The sequence below is a fragment of the Oryzias melastigma genome, linkage group LG18 (genome assembly GCF_002922805.2).
Source record: "Oryzias melastigma strain HK-1 linkage group LG18, ASM292280v2, whole genome shotgun sequence".
Lineage (NCBI taxonomy): Eukaryota > Metazoa > Chordata > Actinopteri > Beloniformes > Adrianichthyidae > Oryzias > Oryzias melastigma.
In genome coordinates this window covers 13,470,591-13,491,601 of record NC_050529.1, presented here as the reverse complement: position 1 = coordinate 13,491,601, position 21,011 = coordinate 13,470,591, and the positions used below count along the sequence as shown (strand labels likewise).

The window sequence follows — 21,011 nt, the reverse complement described above, 5'->3', positions numbered from 1 at the left end:
ATCTTGGATATTCTGCGGTTCTATTATCAGACTCATCAACTATGAAGCAGCCTCACGGCAAAATAAAAGTTTCCACTACGTTGGCCCATTTTGATCTGAGATTGTAAAATAAGGTATTTGTTCCAATTTCCTTGTTGTTTCATCCTGTTCTTCTCAGAGTTTTACTTGATCTAACTGATTTCAAATTAATTTCAAAGGGACTCTTAATTCAATATTCATTAATTTCTCCAGGTTAAATGTCGTATTTGTTTGATAAAACTTTTATACTTGAGCAAATCCACCTCCTTGATGCGAAGACATAGTAGAGCCAGGTGTGAGAATAAAGCCCTGGATGCACACAAGGTATGTAAGTAAATTGTACAACAATTCTACAGTTTTAAAGACTTTGAATTTCTATTAATTTATTCTTCCTTTGTAACCATCCTTTTTATTCATCATTTTTAACCACGAACGCACATTTGAGGACCTCCAGGAACCGTCTTTTCAACATTGTTTGCTTGTGGTTGTTTGGAAATCATGAACTAAAATCCATTTTGTTGCTTTTTAGAGAACCTGTAGCAACATCTTGGTATCAAATCGGGGAGGCAGACAAAAAGTGCCATAGCTGATGCCAACCAGAAGGAACAGAGATCAGGTGGTTGAGCAGGTCGGCCAATGATCGAAGGACACTTCACCCTCCATGTCTCCAGTGTGGCACCACTCCTGTATGAAAGCGTTTGAATGTCCCAGTGATAGTCCGAGGGGTTGTAGTGCCTGGAAAAGCTCAGAAAAATCCAATTCAGTATTATTAGAAGGTAATACTGCAAGGTCCCAGGATCCCTGGAAACACCAAAACCTTGAGCTGTCCTTAGAAAGTCTTTGTTCTCCAACCTTATCTGTACAGTGTGAGCAGATGTTTTTGACAGCTGGAGATATTGTATTAAAAATACATTGAATTTGAAATTTAAAAAAAAGTCAACAACCATCGTCAACCTCATTGATAACATGTTCACATTTTTTATTGACTGTGTCAAGACTCTAGAACAGGGGTCACCAACCTTTTTGAAACTGAGAGCTACTTCATGGGTAGTGAGTTGTATGTAGATATAACCAAATTGCTCGGTTTGCCTTTAGTTATACATTATTGATAATGAATAATAATGAAATAATAAATAATGAATAATGAAGACACTGAATTCTCACCATCATTATCAACAATCATGATCAACAATGCCATCAAGCTAGGAAGCAGATATAAATAATCAGCACTTTATTAATCTCAGTAATTGTTACATTTTCAGATAATCACTTCCATCACTACATTTCATGGGAAAAATGTCCCATTTTTACTATGTTGTACCATGGTTATCAATTATGTAATGTTAAAGAAAAATCGACGTACACATTTTTAAACAAATCTTGTCACATTTTGAACTAATGACCAAATTTCCACTATTTTTTACAAAATGAATGATCTTTGAACTGGACCACCTCAACTTATCTAAAGTTTATGTATCATGACCATATTTTTAAGACATTTTAATTTTTAAATCTATGTGAATGCAAGTGTAATAAAAAAAATAGCAACAGAATAAAAATTAATTTTAGAAATTCTATTTTTAGAAGAGACCTGCAGGCAACTTGTGTGGTCCTTGTGGGCACCCTGTGTCACATAGGATCTTTCTGTGTAAAAACCTGTAAATACAGATTAGGAGAACACGTTTAGAACCCGTTTACTTTTTTTTGTCTTGATTAGAGAAAGGAAACTGAATACCACATCTTTCTTCATGTCACAACCTGTCAACAGTCTGAAACTGGATTCTTTTGATGCAAAAGAAAAACTGATAGATTTTAGGTGTAAGAAGGTTCTTGGGCTTGCCAAAACACACATAGTTGAGAGGAAATTGTCAAACTCAATTGATTTAATATGAGATGACACACAAGCCTGTGCATGGGCTTCCAGACCTGAGTGGCAAGGGGAAAGAACCATTTCTGTGGACGTTTAAGAAGTATTCATGTTGGATTTAATGAGGCTAATTCTTAGCATAAATTTTTATTCACGTCTTTTGTGCAGCTTTTTACCTGCATTTTTTTTTTTTATAAAGAATTTTTCATAAGTAAGTTTAATGTTGTGATATACATCTCTTACCTGCACTAAGGCTTTCACTGTCTCGTTGTTTAGTTGATTCTTTTCAATGCAGTTTGCTAGGGTTAGAGAAATCTTTCAAACATTTCTTTATTTTAATTCTATAGTACTAGACTTAGTTTTCTATGAAGGTTTAAACTCTAAGAGTTTAAACAAGAAAAAAAGTATGAAGATGTCTGAGAAAAGTGGATAACGTGTGTATTAAGGGGTTTAACTGCCTTAAAATCCTTCGCAGATTTTACCAGGTCATTTATGGAACAAAGCAACGATAAACAAGTGAACATTGTATAGTACGTTAACATTTTATAAAGTTAAAAATTTCAGACAATAACAGGGAAGTAAAATGTTTCTTTTCTGGTCTGTTTTTTTTTTTTAAGCCGGATATCGTCATATAAAATGTACCTAGAAAACCATTGTAATTAATCGTGATTAATCACAAACCAAAAGTGTGATTTATTTGATTAATTTTTTTTATCGATCGACAGCACTAATATTAACAGAATGTACTATTTAGGCAGGTTCACAAAAAACCCCAAATGCACCAGAAAAGTAAAAGTAGAAAATTTTACTCTCATATTAGTCCACTTATTGCACATATTTGCCAGTTTGATAGACAAAATGGTCCACAGAATATTACACTTACTGCACAAAAAAACTCCACTTAAATCAAAAATCAATTTACCACTCCAACGTAATCAATTCCAACAAAGGCAACTCTAAAACCATTTTTTTTACAACTTAAAATTTCTATTCCCCTGGCTAAACAGCAACTGTATTTAGTGACACTTGTGATGCCCTGATGTTTTATATCAATCAGAAAGTGAATTCATTGATTCTGCTTTTTAACATCTGTTATAGTTTTTATACAGTCTTCAAAGGGGCTTAAATGTATTTTAAATACACCTTATTTGATAGTTGAAAAATGCTTAAGTATGAATTATCTAATGCTATTTAAAGTGTTACCTTATGATCAAATTAAAAATGCTTATTGCGGTCTTAATATTTTACACTTTTTGTTTGATTTACGTTTCTTTTGCCTATTTTTACTTGAATTGGGATACATATTTGTGAAATATTTGTTCTCTTGAAAACTCTTGTTCAAGTTTAGGTGGAGATTTCATGAAAAATTTCTTGGCTTAATCATACCAGACTCAGAAAATCCCTTACTTGCCATTGAAATAAATTGCTTTTCACTAGACCTCTCAACACCAGTGACCACGTGATTTAATGAAACTGGTATTTTTAAACCATAGCCTGTATTTTGGCTCCCTCTTGTGGTATAAAGTATTTTGTCCAGGCTCTCTGGCTTTTTCACACAGTTCAAAAATATGCTTCATTGGTAAATTGGTGTAAGTGTGTGTGGTTATAATCGGACCTTGCCTTTTCCCAACAGCAACTGGGGCTCCAGTAACCATGTGACCCCAAAAAAGATTTAGGAAATGGATGCATAGATGAGGAATCAGGTTACTGAAGGTTAGAATTGTCACCTTACAGGAACAGGATGTGGTTTTTTGTGGAGTTCTATGTTCTTCGACTGCTTCATAGAGTTTTACCAGAGCTCTCTGTTTCATGGTCCAAAAATAGGCTACATACTCATTAGTAACTCAAATATTTTTGCCGGATTTAGCTTATATTTTACCTGACTATCAGCTTCAGTGATTTCATCTATCAGCTTCAGCATTTGTATCTATTAATTTGAGCTTCTTCTTCTCTTTTACCTCATTTTCATGGGCTACCTGTGTTGTGTCCACATGGAGACAAGGACTACACTGTGCAGCTCTTCAACACACCTGTTTAATAACACCCCACCCTCCAGTCCACATCCTATCACCACATTTGCTATATGATCCTGACCTAGTCCCCAACAGCAAGTGACGAGGTCTGCACTCGGTGTGTGGCGTCAAATTTCCCCTTCATCCTAGACTGGGAACTTAAGATCCGGGCTCTGACTTTCTGCAAACTTTGAGTTTCATGTGGGGCTCTGACCGCCTAAACGACGCCCCCTAGCGGCCATGGGAAGAACTGAGCCTCTAACTCATCTTCTGGCATTAAAAAATAAATTAATAAATAGGTGGATTCCCATGTACCCCAGAAGACATTGGGGGAAGTGAAAGTGTAAAACGACACCCCCTTGTGGCCATGGGAAGAACTGAGCCTGGAACCCATCTTCTGGCGTTGAAAATCAATAAACTAAATAAATAATTGGAGTCCCATGTACCCCTGAAGTAATTGGAGGAAGTGACAGCGAAAAACACGTCGGTTGAAGGAGGAACTTAAAGGGAGAAATGGTGAACCCTGGTGGAAAAGGACAGAAAAAAAATATTAAAGGGTGGTTTTTGGCACCCTCAAGTGGCCTGGGGTAAAAGAAGGTGCCTGAAACTTAAATTTCCTTGGCAACTGAGGTTTTTTCTAAATATGCAATTTTTGCAGGGTTTTTTTTAGGTTTTAGGTCCATAACAACCATTTGGTTTTTTTATCCCGTGGATGTGACAAACAGATATATGTAATTTTTGAAGGAAATGTTCAAAAGTAAAATTTTCAGTTTCCATAGCAGTAGAGGCTTTGTGCCTAAAAATGCAGTTTTTGAGGTTTTAGGTCTATAGTAACTTTTTTTTCCTTTTTTTTTTTAATCCCATGGATGTGATGAACAGACGTATGTATATTTTAAGGAATGTGCAAAAGTAAAATTTTCAGTTTCCAAGACAACAGAGGTTTTTTGCTAAATATGCAGTTCATGAGATTTTAGGTCCATAGCAGCAATTGTTTTTCGATCTCGTGGATATGGAATTTTTTAAGGGTTCCGCAAAAGTACAATTCTCGTTATACATTTTAAGACAATTATTACATATAAAAACTTGAATTTAAAACTAGAATCCCTGAGCCTGTGCAAATTTGCGCAGGAAAGAGTTCCCCCCCTCGTCCGAGAGCCCATTGTTGTGGCATGGTGGGTCATTGATGAGCCATTAACTTGCCCATGTATATGTTAGTGCAGCATGTAGTACCTAATGTGTATATGAACTAACAGCCCACCAGAACTAACAGGTTGTGTGAGGGTTGGAGTTACCTGATGCATGTAGACATACACTATATTACCAAAAGTATTGACTTTTCTACCTTTACTCACATTTGAAGTAAAGTTTCATCTCATTCCTAACCCATAGAGTTAAATATGATGTCGCTTCACCTTTTGGTGCTATTCCAGCTTTAAATTTTCTGGAAAGGCTGTTGTCAAGGTTGGGGAGAGTATTTATAAGAATTCTGGACCATTCTTCCAGAAGCTCATTGTTCAGGTCACACACTAATGTTGGTGGAGAAGGTCTGGCATTAAGTCTCTGCTCTAATTCATCCCAAATGTGTTCTATGTGGTTCAGGTCAGGACTCTGTGCAGACCAGTCCAGTTCAGACTCTGTCCACCATGTCTTTGTGGACCTTGCTTTGTGCTCTGGTCCACAGTTATGCTGGAAGAAGAAGGGCCGCTCCAAACCGTTCCCAGCATTGTCCAAAATTTTTTTGTATCCTGAAGCATTCCTAGTTTCTTTCTAATTTATTTGTCATAAAAATAAATGGACTATAGTTGTGATTTATGATAACCTGACAAAATGTATTGGTTTTTATTCAGCCTATGTAGGGATTAAGATCTTTGTAATGTAACAGGAATTTCTCTTGAAACATGTAGTGCAGTAAAAAAAAAAAAAAAAAAAACAATTTAACAAGCCAAAAACTGAGACATGTCTGCGGTTACAGAACTGTACAGGAGTGATCAGCCACTGCTGGTTGTTCTCATTCCGCACACCTGATAATGTTAAGAGAAACGTAATTTGCCTGAGGTGCTGCGAGTCTTTCATTCTTTTACTATTGGTGGATTTCTTAAGAAAGAGCAAACAATGTGCTTGTCAGCTGGTTTTCTGTTACATAAAATATATTTGAAAACACTCCCAAACCAACTATCGCGGCCATATCCCGAGGCTCATTTAAAGCAGCATGTTGCCAAGCTCCACTGGAAAAGACATTAAGTAGATAAAGGCCCTCAAATTTGCCCCAAGCTTGGAAAACTACAGAGGTGATCACTGCTATTCATGTGTAAAGACATTAGACTATATAGTGTTGTTGAAAATGATTGGTTCTGTTGTCTAGTTCTTTAGAGCCGTGGTATTTGTTGCAAACACGGAAACATCTAAGCGAGGTGGCTGCCCCAGAACCTTTTGAGGGAGTGAAAAATGATTTTCCCACTTCTGTATAGTTGGCGAAATGTGCTGTTTTGATGTGTAAGCTGGTCCGTCTGTTTATTTTGTTAACAATGTAATGTGATAATTTCACAAACACATGTTAAAATGTGTGGACTGTATCAGGTTCTGGAGCTTTTTTTGTATAAATATGAATGTTAAAAAAGTAACTATGTAATTTAAAGATCACCTTTAAATGACATAGTTTGCAGATACTTCAATAAATATAACATCTAAATTTGTAAAAGTATGTGTAATAATTTAAATAGAATCAAATTGATTAAATCAAAAGATTCCCAGCTTTTACTAATAAAGACTCTATAAGAAACAAATAATCATCAAGATAATTTGCACAGTTGTTTAATTTAGTATTTATTAGCATATATGTTAAAAATACATTATAAACTTTAGAACAAAACAGAATGTGGTCAAAAAAGGTCCAAAAATATATTTCTTGCAAGCTTTTACAAATATACCTTCATATTCACACACACATACAAAATATTCATAGGTTCATGCACATTTACATCTGTATTTTTTAAGCATTGCCACTCTGTGCTGCTTTCTCCTTCATTATTGTTACAGAAATTGCATGCCAGTTTGGAAAATAGACAACTACTAGCTATTTTTTTCCAACATAAAGGTTAGGCAAGGATATTTCACTATCACACTTCACCAAATTGTGTATACTATTGTGTATACTATTTTGTTTTTATTTTTTAGGTACTTCATACCATATCTACATATTAGGTCAATAAAAGGGTTTAAAGTGTATAATAGAATTCCTTCACTCCACTCGTTAGCTTATATTTTTTAGAACCATCAACTGAAGAGCCTCTACTCATTGAACAGTAGCCATGACAACAGCACTATACAAGATGCAGTGATGAGACTTATCTTGTGGCTCACTCCATGCGACACATCTGCAAAGTGATAAGAGGACAAAGAGAATTCCATAAGTAAAATTCTTTGTGAAAGTAAAAATGTTCCTTTTTAGAGAGCAACAAGTTTTCTTACTTATGCCGTCAACAGTAATGGAATTGATGTCAATGTCAAAAGCTGTAATCGAAGGTGCTGCCTTAATAAGAATATCTGCAATTGCATTGTTGGAAGGAACAGAATTTGAATTGTAAGTGAGGCTCATATCTTGGATAATGGATCCATTTCTGCAACGATAAAAGAACACTTGTTAATGTCTGTACTGTAGGAAGGAACAGGAAACATGGCCACAAAAAATACCTGAATGAAGTGACTGTCAAAAACCGGAATGATGGGGATGCTTGCTGAAAAAATGGCTCAAGCTATAAGAAACAGAACAAAACAAAACAGGAAGACAAAAACATTATCATAGATGTGAAGTTATGTGGTGTTGTATATTTTTTCAAATGTTTACAATTATATCCTCTGTTGTCTGGTACAAACAGTAGATGATAAAGGCTGTGCAAAGTTTAAATTGTTTGACAAGGAAAAATTATTTTGTTATTTGTCATTTATAAAACCAATTATTTGCTTAGAATAAAGCTTAATGAAAATTAAAAAAAAAAAAAACCTACTGTAGACTTTAGCAGCGCAGCTCGATTTTGGAAGGCTGCTGATGATGAATCCAGCAATTCAATTGTAAAAATTTCTGTTGCAGATCTAAAACTCAGTCGTTTTATTGTCAATGGCTCAGCGGTTGGACATGCTGTTGTTGTAAGCAATTGTGAGGAAATCCCCAAACAACATTTACAACAAGGTGTAATAGTGGGAACAGGTGTACTTGTAGTTGTTGTTGATACAGTAGTGGTGGTTGTGGTAGTCGTGGTTGTTGTTGGGGCGGTGGTTGTGGTAGTCGTGGTTGTTGTTGTTGGGGTAGTGGTTGTGGTAGTTGTGGTTGTTGTTGGTTTGGTGGTTGTGGTAGTTCTGGTTGTTGTCGTTGTGGTTGTTGTTGGGGTGGTGGCTGTGGTATTTGATGTGGGTGTTGGTATGGTGCTTGTGATTGGGGTGGTGAATGTTGTTGGGGTGCTGGTTGTTGTAGTAATTGTAGCTGTTGTCATTGTTGTTGGGGTGGTGATTGTGGTAGTCATGACTGTGGTTGGAGTGTTGGTTGTCATTGTGGTTGTTGTAGTGGGGGTTGTGGTAGTCATTGTGACTGTTGTTGGGGTAGTCGTTTTGGTAGTCATGGTTGTTGTTGGAGTGGTGATTGTGGTAGTCGGAGTTGTTGTCTGGGTAATTGTTGTCATCGTTACTGTTGTTGGACTTGTGGTTGTAGTAGTCATCGTGACTGTTGTTGGGGTTGTGGTTGTGGTAGTCATGGTTGTTGTTGGAGTGGTGATTGTGGTAGTCGGAGTTGTTGTCGGGGTAATTGTTGTCATTGTTACTGTTGTTGGAGTGGTGGTTGTAGTAGTCATCGTGACTGTTGTCGGGTTGGTGGTTGTGGTAGTTACAATTGTTGTTGGTGTGGTGGTTGTCACAGTCGTCATAGTTTTTGTTGGGGTGGCGGTAGTCATTGTGACTGTTGTTGGGGTGGTGGTTGTGGTAGTTGTCATACTTGTTGTTGGGGTAGTGGTTGTGGTACTTATGGTTGTTGTTGGGGTGGTGGTTGTGAAAGTCGTCATAGTTGTTAGAATGGTGGTAGTTATTGTTACTGTTGTTGGGATGGTGGTTGTGGTAGTCATCATGGTTGTTGTTGGGGTGGTGGATGTCATAGATGTGGTGGTTGTTGGGGTGGTGGTTGTCATGGTTGTTGTTGGGGTGGTGATTGTGGTAGTCGGAGTTGTCGTTGGGGTAATTGTTGTTGTAGTCATTGTCACTGTTGTTGGAGTGGTGGTTGTCGTAGTCATCGTGACTGTTGTTGGGGTTGTTGGAGTTGTGGGTGTCGTTGGAGTGGTGGTTGTGGTAGTTATGGTTGTTGTTGGTGTGGTGGTTGTCACAGTCGTCATAGTTTTTGTTGGGGTGGCGGTAGTCATTGTGACTGTTGTTGGGGTGGTGGTTGTGGTAGTTGTCATACTTGTTGTTGGGGTAGTGGTTGTGGTACTTATGGTTGTTGTTAGGGTGGTGGTTGTGAAAGTCGTCATAGTTGTTAGAATGGTGGTAGTTATTGTTATTGTTGTTGGGATGGTCGTTGCAGTAGTCATCATGGTTGTTGTTGCGGTGGTGGATGTCATAGATGTGGTGGTTGTTGGGGTGGTGGTTGTCATGGTTGTTATTGGGGTGGTGATTGTGGTAGTCGGAGTTGTCGTTGGGGTAATTGTTGTTGTAGTCATTGTTACTGTTGTTGGAGTGGTGGTTGTCGTAGTCATCGTGACTGTTGTTGGGGTTGTTGGAGTTATGGTTGTTGTTGGGGTGGTGGTTTTGACAGTTGTCATACTTGTTGTTGGGGTAGTGGTTGTGGTAGTTGTTGGGATCGTGGTTGTGGTATTTGTCGTGGGTGTTGGGGTAATGGTTGTGGTTGGGGTGGTGGTTTTGGAAGTAACTGTGGTTGTTGTTGGGGTGGTGGTTGTTGAAGTAGTTTTTGTTGGGGTGGTGGTAGTCATTGTGACTGTTGTTGGGGTGGTGATTGTTGTAGTTGTAGGAGTCATTGTGGCTGTTGTTGGAGTTGTGGTCATCTTGGTAGTTGGGATGGTGGTGGTATTTCTCGTAGGTGTTGGGGTGATAGATGTGGTTTGGGTGGTTATTGATGTTGTGGTTGTTGGGGTGTTGGTTGTGATAGTCACAGTTGTTGGGGTGGTAAATGTTGTTGGAGTGGTGGTAGGGATAGTTGTTTTAGTTGTTGTTGGGGTGGTGGTGGTTGTAGTGGTCGTTTTGGTTGTTGTTGGGGTGGTGGTTGTGGTAGTGGTCGTTTTGGTTGTTGTTGGGGTAGTGGTTGTGGTAGTTGTCTTAGTTGTTGTAGAGGTGGTGGTTGTGGTAGTCTTAGTTGTTATTGTTGGGGTGGTTGTTGTCTTGGTTGTTGTTGGTGTAGTGGTTGTGGTGGTTGTTGTCGTTGTTGTTTGTGTAGTTGTGGTAGAAGCAGTTGTTATTGTATCACAGATTATAGGTATTGTAGTAATGGTAGCTTGTACATAACCCGGGCACAAGTCACAGTTGCATCCACAGATTTCACTGCCATTAATGAAAAGTGCTTTTGATGGCACATCATATGTATCTGCTGGAGTACCTGTAATAAATATAGTAATTTCACAAGAATATATTTTGAAATTTATTGGAACATTCATTTAAATGTATCTCATTTAATAACTTACAAGTCGCTATCAGCAGAATCAATAGCATTTCTCTCAGTCCCATAGTGCTTCGATGTCTTATCTGAAATACTGAAAAGCGTGAAATCTTAAATTATATTTGAGTACACAAATGCATCTTCAATCAATCTCTTTCTTCTATGCCGTACAAGTGTCATAACATTACATTCATCTTTGATAGTTATCAGATCTTTATTTTCACTCTATTACACTGAACTTATTTTTCCATAGTTACTACTATAATCCACCTTTTGCAGAACATTTATTTAATGTATCCCCTGCGGATGGAAAGGATACAAAGGAACACAGATTCAATATATTTCAAACCTATTTTTTTCGTATTTTATTTAAATTGGCTAGACACTTTTTTATGAATCAAAAGGGAGTTTGTGATAAACCAGTCAAAATTTTTGATACTGTTAAATTTGCTCTCAATCCCACAAATACAAATATGTAAGAAATCGACCACAAGCATAACATATATATATAACTGTGTGTGTGTGTGTGGGTGTGTGGGTGAGAATGCATGTTTGAGTATGCATGTGTGTGCCCTGTGACAGACGGAACTTTTTCAGAATGTGCAAAGCCGGTTTTAAATACTTCATTCTTGTTATTTTTGTGGTTTAGATCACATTTTCACAAAAAATAGACTATTTGATCCATGGTCCAGTGCCATAATGTACAAATAAATGTTACCTGGTAAAACATTGTGATTAATTGTGATTTATCCCAACACAAAAGTTCAATTAATCAGATTTTTTTTGTAATCGATTTACAGCACTAATTTAAAATAATGTTCTAAATGTAAAGTTTAATGTGTGATTTCATATGGTGATAATTCCCTGATAATAAATGGTCAGCAAATACTAAGACTAAAAAAAATTATTGTGATTATTAGTGATTCATTTTGTTTGTATTTTTTGTAATTTTGTTTGCAATTAATAAGTTATTTTTTAATTGATTCCTTTCCCTAAAAGATGTGTGTGTGTGTTTATATTTGTCCCTATTCAATCAGTCAATCAATCAATCAATCAATTTAGAAGTAACACAGAACCTCCAATAAAGTTTAAAGGCATAAAAAAGTAAAACAGTAATAAAATAAAAACGTACCTGTATAAGAATTAAACATTTGAAAAAAATATAGTGAATGAATAGCTGAGGTCCAACAATGGAGGGGTTCCTTCCTTTACTGTTGCGTCTTGAAATCTTGTTTTGCTAACTTTTAGACAGCTCATATTTATCTGCTTTGACTGCTGTAAAGGGGTGGATGATGTTAATCTACTGGTATCTGATTTCAAACAAGTTTCATGCCTGAGGCATATCCAAAGTGGAAATGCAAGTTAGTCTTTCTACTGAAATTTTCAAAAAGACATTTTTAAAATTTGCTTGGTATTCAAGAGGTGTGGCTTGCTGTTGCTTGACAACCACATAAAACATCACCTTAAATTTCTGGATGGACTGTGTCACTGATTGTTCAGTCTGTTTTTCTGACTCTTAATAGCCATAGTTAAAGCAATCTACTTTACGTTTTACCATATGAACTTTTAATAATTATGATGCATTTTTGCTTCTCCAGCATATTTCAGGCTAAAGTAAAACATGACTTTCTGCTCTAACAACGTTCGTATTTTGTTTTTTGGTTTTTCCGTTTTTGGGTCACAAGCAGCAGACGTGCGTCTCCTAAAGTCTACGACTTTTAAAGTCTTTTAAAGCTGCTCACAAGCGACTTTAATCACCAAGCTACTGCAAAACAGCTACCGCAACAAGGAGAGTTGAATATGACATGGATAACAACACTGCTGGAGCTTGAGGCTAAGCTATCACCACTGTTACAACTCGTTTTATCACAGGAACTTTCAATAATTATCAGGTATTTTTGCTTCTCCAATATATTTTTAGCTGGTTGATACATTGTGGATTACATACAAAGGCAGCAAAAACAGTGATGCTTATTTCTGGGAAAAGAAATCTCCAAGCTGTAAACAAATGTGAAAAAGTGAAGTCCCATTGGTGTTTCTCTGCCTCTTTTTAAGCGAAGAAATGTAGTGACTGATCTAATTATTTTAGAATTGATACAAGTTTTGAATAAAAAAATATTCTTCTAACCTGCACTGTAATACAGTTTCCTAATAATAAGTCTCTAACACTGTTGAGATTTTCTAAACAAAGTGCAAATTAAGTTCTGGTTCCTCCAAGGTAAAGTAAAATGGGTTCTGGTCCTTTCTTTCTAGAACTGGGCCTCTCCAAAAAAAAGAAAAACAAATCATCAGTGGGTGAACCTGATCGGGTTTTGTTAATAAGACTCGTCCAGAACCCCCTTTCTCGTGGGTGCCCCCCCCCCTCCTTGCGGGGTGGGGGGCTGTCTCACTCTGTGACGTCAGATCATGAGAACCCACTCGTTTTTGTGGGTATGGGAGGGGCTGCTGTTTAGAGTGCAGGTTTCTAGAGGATTACTCTGAAATGCGTGAACTGATCAAGACTTTGGATTTCTTAACAGTGAGGATTGAACAGTATCATATACTTAAAAACACGAAAAAGTCATTTTTTCATTGTATGGCCCCTTTATTCCAAAAGATGGCATTTAGAAATACCAAGTGTCTAAGGTTTGAGGAGCAGATCGTTTTTCTTCTGTTTTCTTCTTCTACATTCTTTTTTAATCAATAAAAGCAAAATGGTGCCATATTTAGCTTCTTTTCCCAGTACTGTCACTCCTTGGGCAAGGCACTTAACCCTGTGTAGTTCCAATGGTGTGTGAATGCGTATGGATTCCCGATTATGTTCAGAGAGGCAGTAGGCGTATTCTGGCAGCCACGCCTGTGTCAGTCTGCTCCTGGGCAGCTGTGGCTACATTAGTAGCTTACCATCACAAAGTGTGAATGAATAATGGATTTACTTTGTAAGAACTATTATCCAGATAAAATGGCAATTACACATTTTTAATCAAACATTTCACAAAATGACAAACGCTGACTGAGCTTTAAAATCTTCTTGAAGTCATGAGGTTTTGAGAGCATGTTTATTTGGATGCATTAATAACAACCAGCAGATGTCACTATTTCCAACTGAAACGATCCAATCAGTGTCAATCTCAGTCCAGTTGTGCAAAGTTGTTCAGTGCGTCACGAGGCCATCACTATTTTCCACATGTACAATGATTGCAGTCACAGGTTGTCAACCAGAAAAAAATGAAGATCTAGCATTCCTTCAATTCAAAACTTCACATAAAGCTTTGCAAACATAGACTTTTGGTTTTGATATACACTGCACCTGAATTTAAACTTTAGAATTTTTCAGATATAACTTTAGAATTAGGAATATGCCTGCCCCACTCCTGCACCTCTTCTGGGTGAGATACCTCCACTTCTCTGACATCTGAACAATTCTCTTTCTCAAGCGTTTCCTGTCGCCAGAGTTTTGACAGTTTTGCATTACCTGATTGGTTCCACTTAATTTGACTCTCATTTTCACCCTCCAGACCAAATTCAGTGGTTTACCCCCAAATCCAGCACCTTAAATCTGAACGTTAAGCAGAGAGGCATTGAGCCACATGTTTAGACTCAACCATGGATTTCACCCTCTGACCTTCCAGTATCAGGGCGGACATTTATTTTAGTTGACAGACTTGAGTGTTGTGGCCAAAATGTCTCATTTTAAAAACTGGCAAGTTGATTGGGTTGATGGCTGCAGTAATTCCAAGTATCTGTGGTATGCAGATACAGGCAGTAGCAGTAAAAACAGAGCAGACAGGAGAGGGCAGCAACGAGAGAAAGATAAGGCTGCCAAATTCATATGCACATGTATGGATGTATGAATGCATGTAAATAAATTTCATTCTGCATTTGATGAGACATTCTTGTATTTGTATGCCCAAGCCTTATCAGTGTAACATTTTGTTTTGTACCTGTTAGGGTTCCAATGGTGACCATAGAGGCCAAACTTGTACTGCTGGTAATTGTCAAAGGGTATTTTGTAAAAGATTTGCAAAGGCTCCATTGATATATGACAGCTGGAATGTGAAGAAGTAAATTAAGTGTTTCCTACTAACAGGCACAAGCAAGATATCACGCAACATGACAACCTAACAATGGGGCTGCAATTATTATTTTGGAGCTCATGATTGCTTTTTATGTGAAAGCACTAATAGCTGCAGGCTTACACCAAATTGAGTTTCTCTTTTTCTTTGAGTCTTAATCTTTCCGCCCCTTAGCACCAATGAGTTACAACACCACAGCCTACCTGAGTATTGTTGTTGACCATGTCTATCCCTTTATAACCACAGTGAACCACCTTCTCATGCTACTTCTAGCAGGATAAGGTGCCATTTCATAAAGCTAGAATCATCTCCGACTGGTTTCTTGAACATGTAAATGAGTTCACTGAACTCAAATAACCTCAACAGTTACCAGATCTCAACTCAATAGAAAATTTTCAAAATGTGGTGGAACGGGAAATTGGAATCATGGATGTGCAGCAACTGCATGAGACTATCATTTTAAATTACACCAAATTCTCAGACCTTGTTGAAACTGTGTCACAAGGATTAAGGCAGTTTTGAAGGCAAAACAGGGTCCAACCCAGTTCCAGCGAAGTATAACTAAAAAAAGTGGTCAGTTAGTCTATTTCACCTTATCAATTTTGCAAGTAAAGGTGACCATGGTAATTGGAGAACTCTGGGCACTAACTGCCAAACTGGGGGAGTGGTTACATTAGATCCCTGGAAAAACATTTGACATTGCAGTAAAGAAAAGTTCCATGCTAGGAACAGAAATTATACAGCAAGGGACCCTCAAGCTCTCAGGCCTCTTGTAGAGGAGATTGTATTTTAAAATTCATCCTCTCTAATTCAATTAAGTGCTGGTAAATCAAAAATTGTTTTCAATGCAGTTCTGCAAATAGTCCAATGAACATTTCCAACTGAGATATTCAGATGCATTTAGCTGTCAAAGATTCATCATTCAAACATTTTCAGATAATTTAACCAAACCCATTCATTCTTGGGAATAGGATTTGAGAACATCTAAGCATGTTCTTACATAAGCCTTAGATGATGATCTAAGGATAGGACTGGAGGCCTTTTGGCAAAGATTTCTTTGCCGTTTTAGCTGCTAATTGCTGTGAGCAAACTTGGTCTTAAATGGGTACCTAAAAATGTCAATAAAAAGTTTATAATATGCATTGAATCAAACTGATTAAATCAAAAGATTCTCAGCTTTTCCTAATAAGGACTCTATAAGAAACAAATAATCATCAAGATAATTTGCACAGTTGTTTAATTTGGTATTTATTAGCATATATGTTAAAAATACATTATAAACTTTAGTACAAAGCAGAATATTGTCAAAAAAGGTCCAACCATATATTTCTTGCAAGCTTTTACAAATATACCTTCATATTCACACACATACAAAATATTCATAGGTTCATGCACATTTACATAGATATTTTTTAAGCATTGCCACTCTGTGCTGCTTTCTCCTTCATTACTGTTACAGGTTAGGCAAGGATATTTTACCATCACACTTCAACTAATTGTGTAAACTATTGTGTATACTATTATTTTTAGGTACTTCATACCATATCTACATATTAGCTCAATAAAAGGGTTTAAAGTGTATAATAGAATTCCTTCACTCCACTCACAGCTTATATTTTTTAGAACCATCAACTGAAGAGCCTCTACTCATTGAACAGTAGCCATGACAACAGCACTATACAGGATGCAGTGATGAGACTTATCTTGTGGCTCACTCCATGCGACACATCTGCAAAGTGATAAGAGGAAAAATACATTTTCATAAGTAAAATTCTCTGTGAAGGTAAAAATGTTCCTTTTTAGAGAGCAATACGTTTCTTACTTATGCCGTCAACAGTAATGGAATTGATGTCAATGTCAAAAGCTGTAATCGAAGGTGCTGCCTTAATAAGAACATCTGCAATTGCATTGTTGGATGGGACAGAATTTGAATTGTAAGTGAGGCTCATATCTTGGATAATGGATCCATTTCTGCAACGATAAAAGAACACTTGTTAATGTCTGTACTGTAGGAAGGAACGGGAAACATGGCCACAAAAAATACCTGAATGAAGTGACTGTCAAAAACCGGAATGATGGGGATGCTTGCTGAAAAAATGGCTCAAGCTATAAGAAACAGAACAAAACAAAACAGGAAGACAAAACATAATCATAGATGGGAAGTTATGTGGTGTTGTATATTTTTTCAAATGTTTACAATTATATCCTCTGTTGTTTTTTTATGTTAATGAGGAAAACCTGTCTGGTACAAATAGTAGTTGATAAAAGCTGTGCAAAGTTTAAATTGTTTGACATGGAAAAATTATTTTGCTATTTGTAATTTATAAAACCAATGTATTTGCTTAGAATAAAGCTTAATGAAAATAAATAGACCTACTGTAGACTTTAGCAGCGCAGCTCGATTTTGGAAGGCTGCTGATGATGAATCCAGCAATTCAATTGTAAAAATTGCTGTTGCAGATCTAAAACTCAGTCGTATTACTGTCAATGGCTCAGCGGTTGGACATGCTGTTGTTGTAAGCAATTGTGAGGAAATCCCCAAACAACATTTACAACAAGGTGTAATAGTGGGAACAGGTGTACTTGTAGTTGTTGTTGATACAGTAGTGGTAGTTGTGGTAGTCGTGGTTGTTGTTGGGGTGGTGGTTGTGGTAGTCGTGGTTGTTATTGTTGGGGTGGTGGTTGTGGTTGTTGTTGGGGTAGTGGTTGTGGTAGTTCTGGTTGTTGTCGTCGTGGTTGTTGTTGGGGTGGTGGCTGTGGTATTTGTTGTGGGTGTAGTTGGAGTGGTGAATGTGGTAGTCAGAGTTGTTGTCGGGGTAATTGTTGTTGTAATCGTTACTGCTGTTGGAGTGGTGGTTATAGTAGTCATTGTGACTGTTGTTGGGGTTGAGGTTGTGGTGGTCATGGTTGTTGTCTGGGTAGGTATTGTGGTTGTCATGGTTGTTGTTGGGGGGGTGGTTGTGGTAGTCACTGTTGTTGGAGTTGTGGTTATCGTGGGTGTTGGAGTGGTGGTTGTAGTTGTCATCGTGACTGTTGTCGGGTTGGTGGTTGTGGTAGTTACGATTGTTGTTGGTGTGGTGGCTGTCAAAGTCGTCATAGTTTTTGTTGGGGTGGTGGTAGTCATTGTGACTGTTGTTGGGGTGGTGGTTGTGGTAGTTATGGTTGTTGTTGGAGTGGTGTTTGTGACAGTTGTCATACTTGTTGTTGGGGTAGTGGTTGTGAAAGTTGTTATAGTTGTTGGAATGGTGGTAGTTATTGTTACTGTTGTTGGGATGGTGGTTGTGGTAGTAATTGTGACTGTTGTTGGGGTGGTGGATGTCATAGATGTGGTGGTTTTTGGGGTGGTGGTTGTCATAGTTGATGTTGGAGTGGTGATTGTGGTAGTCGGAGTTGTCGTTGGGATAGTTGTTGTAGTCAACGTTACTGTTGGTAGAGTGTTGGTTGCAGTCGTCATTGTGACTGTTGTGGTAGATGTGGCTGTCGTTGGGGTGGTGGTTATGGTAGTCATGGTTTTTGTTGGGATGGTAATTGTGGTTGTCATGGTTGTTGTTGGGGTGGTGATTGTGGTTGTCATAGTTGTCGTTGGGGTAATTGTTGTTGTAGTCATTGTTTGTGTTGTTGGAGTGGTGGTTGTAGTAGTCATTGTGACTGTTGTTGGGGTTGTGGTAGATGTTGCTGTTGTTGTGGTAGTCATGGTTGTTGTTTGTGTGGTGATTGTGGTTGTCATGTTTGTTGTTGGGGTGGTTGAGGTAGTCATTGTAACTGTTGTTGGGGTGGTGGATGTCGTAGATGTGGTCGTTGTTGGGGTGGTGGTCGTCATAGTTGTTGTTGGGGTGGTGATTGTGGTAGTCGGAGTTGTCGTTGGGGTAATTGTTGTTGTTTTAGTCATTGTTTGTGTGGTTGGAGTGGTCGTAGTAGTCATTGTGGCTGTTGTTGGGGTTGTGGTAGATGTGGCTGTTGTTGGGGTGGTGCTTATGGTAGTCATGGTTGTTGTTGGGGTGGTAATTGTGGTTGTCATGGTTGTTGTTGGGGTTATGCTTGTTGTAGTCATAGTTGTCGTTGGAGTAATTGTTGTTGTAGTCATTGTTTGTGTTGTTGGAGTGGTGGTTGTAGTAGTCATTGTGACTGTTGTTGGGGTTGTGGTAGATGTAGCTGTTGTTGTGGTAGTCATGGTTGTTGTTTGTGTGGTGAATGTAATAGTCATTGTAACTGTTGTTGGGGTGGTGGATGTCGTAGACGTGGTAGTTGTTGGGGTAGTGGTTGTCATAAGTGTTGTTGGGGTGGTGATTGTGGTAGTCGGAGTTGTCGTTGGGGTAATTGTTGTTGTAGTCATTGTTTGTGTTGTTGCAGTGGTGGTTGTAGTAGTCATTGTGACTGTTGTTGGGGTTGTGGTAGATGTGGCTGTTGTTGTGGTAGTCATGGTTGTTGTTGGGGTGGTGGATGTTGTAGACGTGGTCATGGTTGGAATGGTGGTTGTCATAGTTGTTGTTGGGGTGGTGATTGTGGTAGTCGGAGTTGTCGTTGGGGTAATTGTTGTAGTCATTGTTTGTGTTGTTGGAGTGGTGGTTGTAGTAGTCATTGTGACTGTTGTTGGGGTTGTGGTAGATGTGGCTGTTGTTGTGGTAGTCATGGTTGTTGTTGGGGTGGTGGATGTCGTAGACGTGGTCATGGTTGGAATTGTGGTTGTCATAGTTGTTGTTGGGGTGGTGATTATGGTAGTCGGAGTTGTCGTTGGGGTAATTGTTGTTGTAGTAATTGTTTGTGTTGTTGGAGTTGTGGTTGTAGTAGTCATTGTGACTGTTGTAGGGGTTGTGGTAGATGTGGCTGTTGTTGTGGTAGTCATGGTTGTTGTTGGGGTGGTGGTTGTCGTAGACGTGGTCATGGTTGGAATGGTGGTTGTCATAGTTGTTGTTGGGGCGGTGATTGTGGTAGTCGGAGTTGTTGTTGGGGTAATTGCTGTTGTAGTCATTGTTTGTGTTGTTGGAGTGGTGGTTGTAGTAGTCATTGTGACTGTTGTTGGGGTTGTGGTAGATGTGGCTGTTGTTGTGGTAGTCATGGTTGTTGTTGGGGTGGTGGATGTCGTAGACGTGGTCATGGTTGGGATGGTGGTTGTCATAGTTGTTGTTGGGGTGGTGATTGTGGTTGTCGGAGTTGTCGTTGGGGTAATTGTTGTTGTATTCATTGTTTGTGTTGTTGGAGTGGTGGTTGTAGTAGTCATTATGACTGTTGTTGGGGTTGTTGCAGATGTGGCTGTTGTTGTGGTAGTCATGGTTGTTGTTTGTGTGGTGATTGTGGTTGTCATCGTTGTTGTTGGGGTGGTGGTTGTGGTAGTCATAGTCAATGTTGTTGGGGTGATAGATGTAGTTTGTGTGGTGATTGATGTTGTGGTTGTTGGAGTGGTGGTTGTAATAGTCACAGTTGATGGGGTGGTAAATGTTGTTGGAGTGGTGGTAGGGATAGTTGTTTGAGTTGTTGTTGGGGTGGTGGTGGTTGTAGTGGTCGTTTTGGTTGTTGTTGGGGTAGTGGTTGTGGTAGTTGTCTTAGTTGTTGTAGAGGTGGGGGTTGTGGTAGTCTTAGTTGTTGTTGTTGGGGTGGTTGTTGTCTTGGTTGTTGTTGGTGTAGTGGTTGTGGTGGTTGTTGTCGTTGTTGTTTGTGTAGTTGTGGTAGAAGCAGTTGTTATTGTATCACAGATTATAGGTATTGTAGTAATGGTAGCTTGTACATAACCCGGGCACAAGTCACAGTTGCATCCACAGATTTCACTTCCATTAATGAAAAGTGCTTTTGATGGCACACCATATATATCTGCTGTAGTACCTGTAATAAATATAGTAATTTCATAAGGATATATTTTTTAATTTATTGGGACATTTATTTAAATGTATCTCATTTAATAACTTACAAGTCACTGTCAGCAGAATCAATAGCATTTCTCTCAGTCCCATTGTGCTTCGATGTCTTATCTGAAATACTGAAAAGTTTGAAATCTTAAATTATATTTTAGTACACAAAGGCATTTTCAATCAATCTCTTTGTTCCATGCCGTACAAGTGCCATAAAATTTAATACATCTTTGAAAAATATCAGATCTTCCTCTTTCATTCTATTACACTGAACTTATTTTTCCATGGTTACTACTACAATCCACTTTTTGCAGAACATTTATTAAATGTATCCCCTGCAGATGGAAAGGATACAAAGGAACACTGTTTCAATATGTTTCAAACCTTTTTTTCAATATTTTATTCAAATTGGCTAGACACTTTTTTATGAATCAAAGGGGAGTTTGTAATAAACCAGTCAAGATTGATACTGTTAAATTTGTTCTCAATCCCACAAATAGAAATATGTAAAAAATCGACCTCAAACATTTAAAAAAAAAAACTGGAGATTATCAAACAAAAAAAATCATC

The 21,011-nt window shown here is 38.1% G+C and overlaps 1 protein-coding gene across 1 annotated transcript; it reads right to left on the bottom strand.

Moving 5' to 3' along the window:
- Window positions 1-17,147: 17,147 nt before the first annotated feature.
- Window positions 17,148-20,322, bottom strand: LOC118600132 (GATA zinc finger domain-containing protein 14-like). Its single transcript, XM_036216917.1, has 3 exons — window positions 20,315-20,322; window positions 18,571-19,848; window positions 17,148-18,360 (listed from the first exon to the last, which is right to left on the bottom strand). The coding sequence occupies exons 1-3, from the start codon at window positions 20,320-20,322 to the stop codon at window positions 17,148-17,150; spliced, it is 2,499 nt and encodes an 832-aa protein (XP_036072810.1).
- Between the last annotated feature and the right edge of the window lie 689 nt (window positions 20,323-21,011).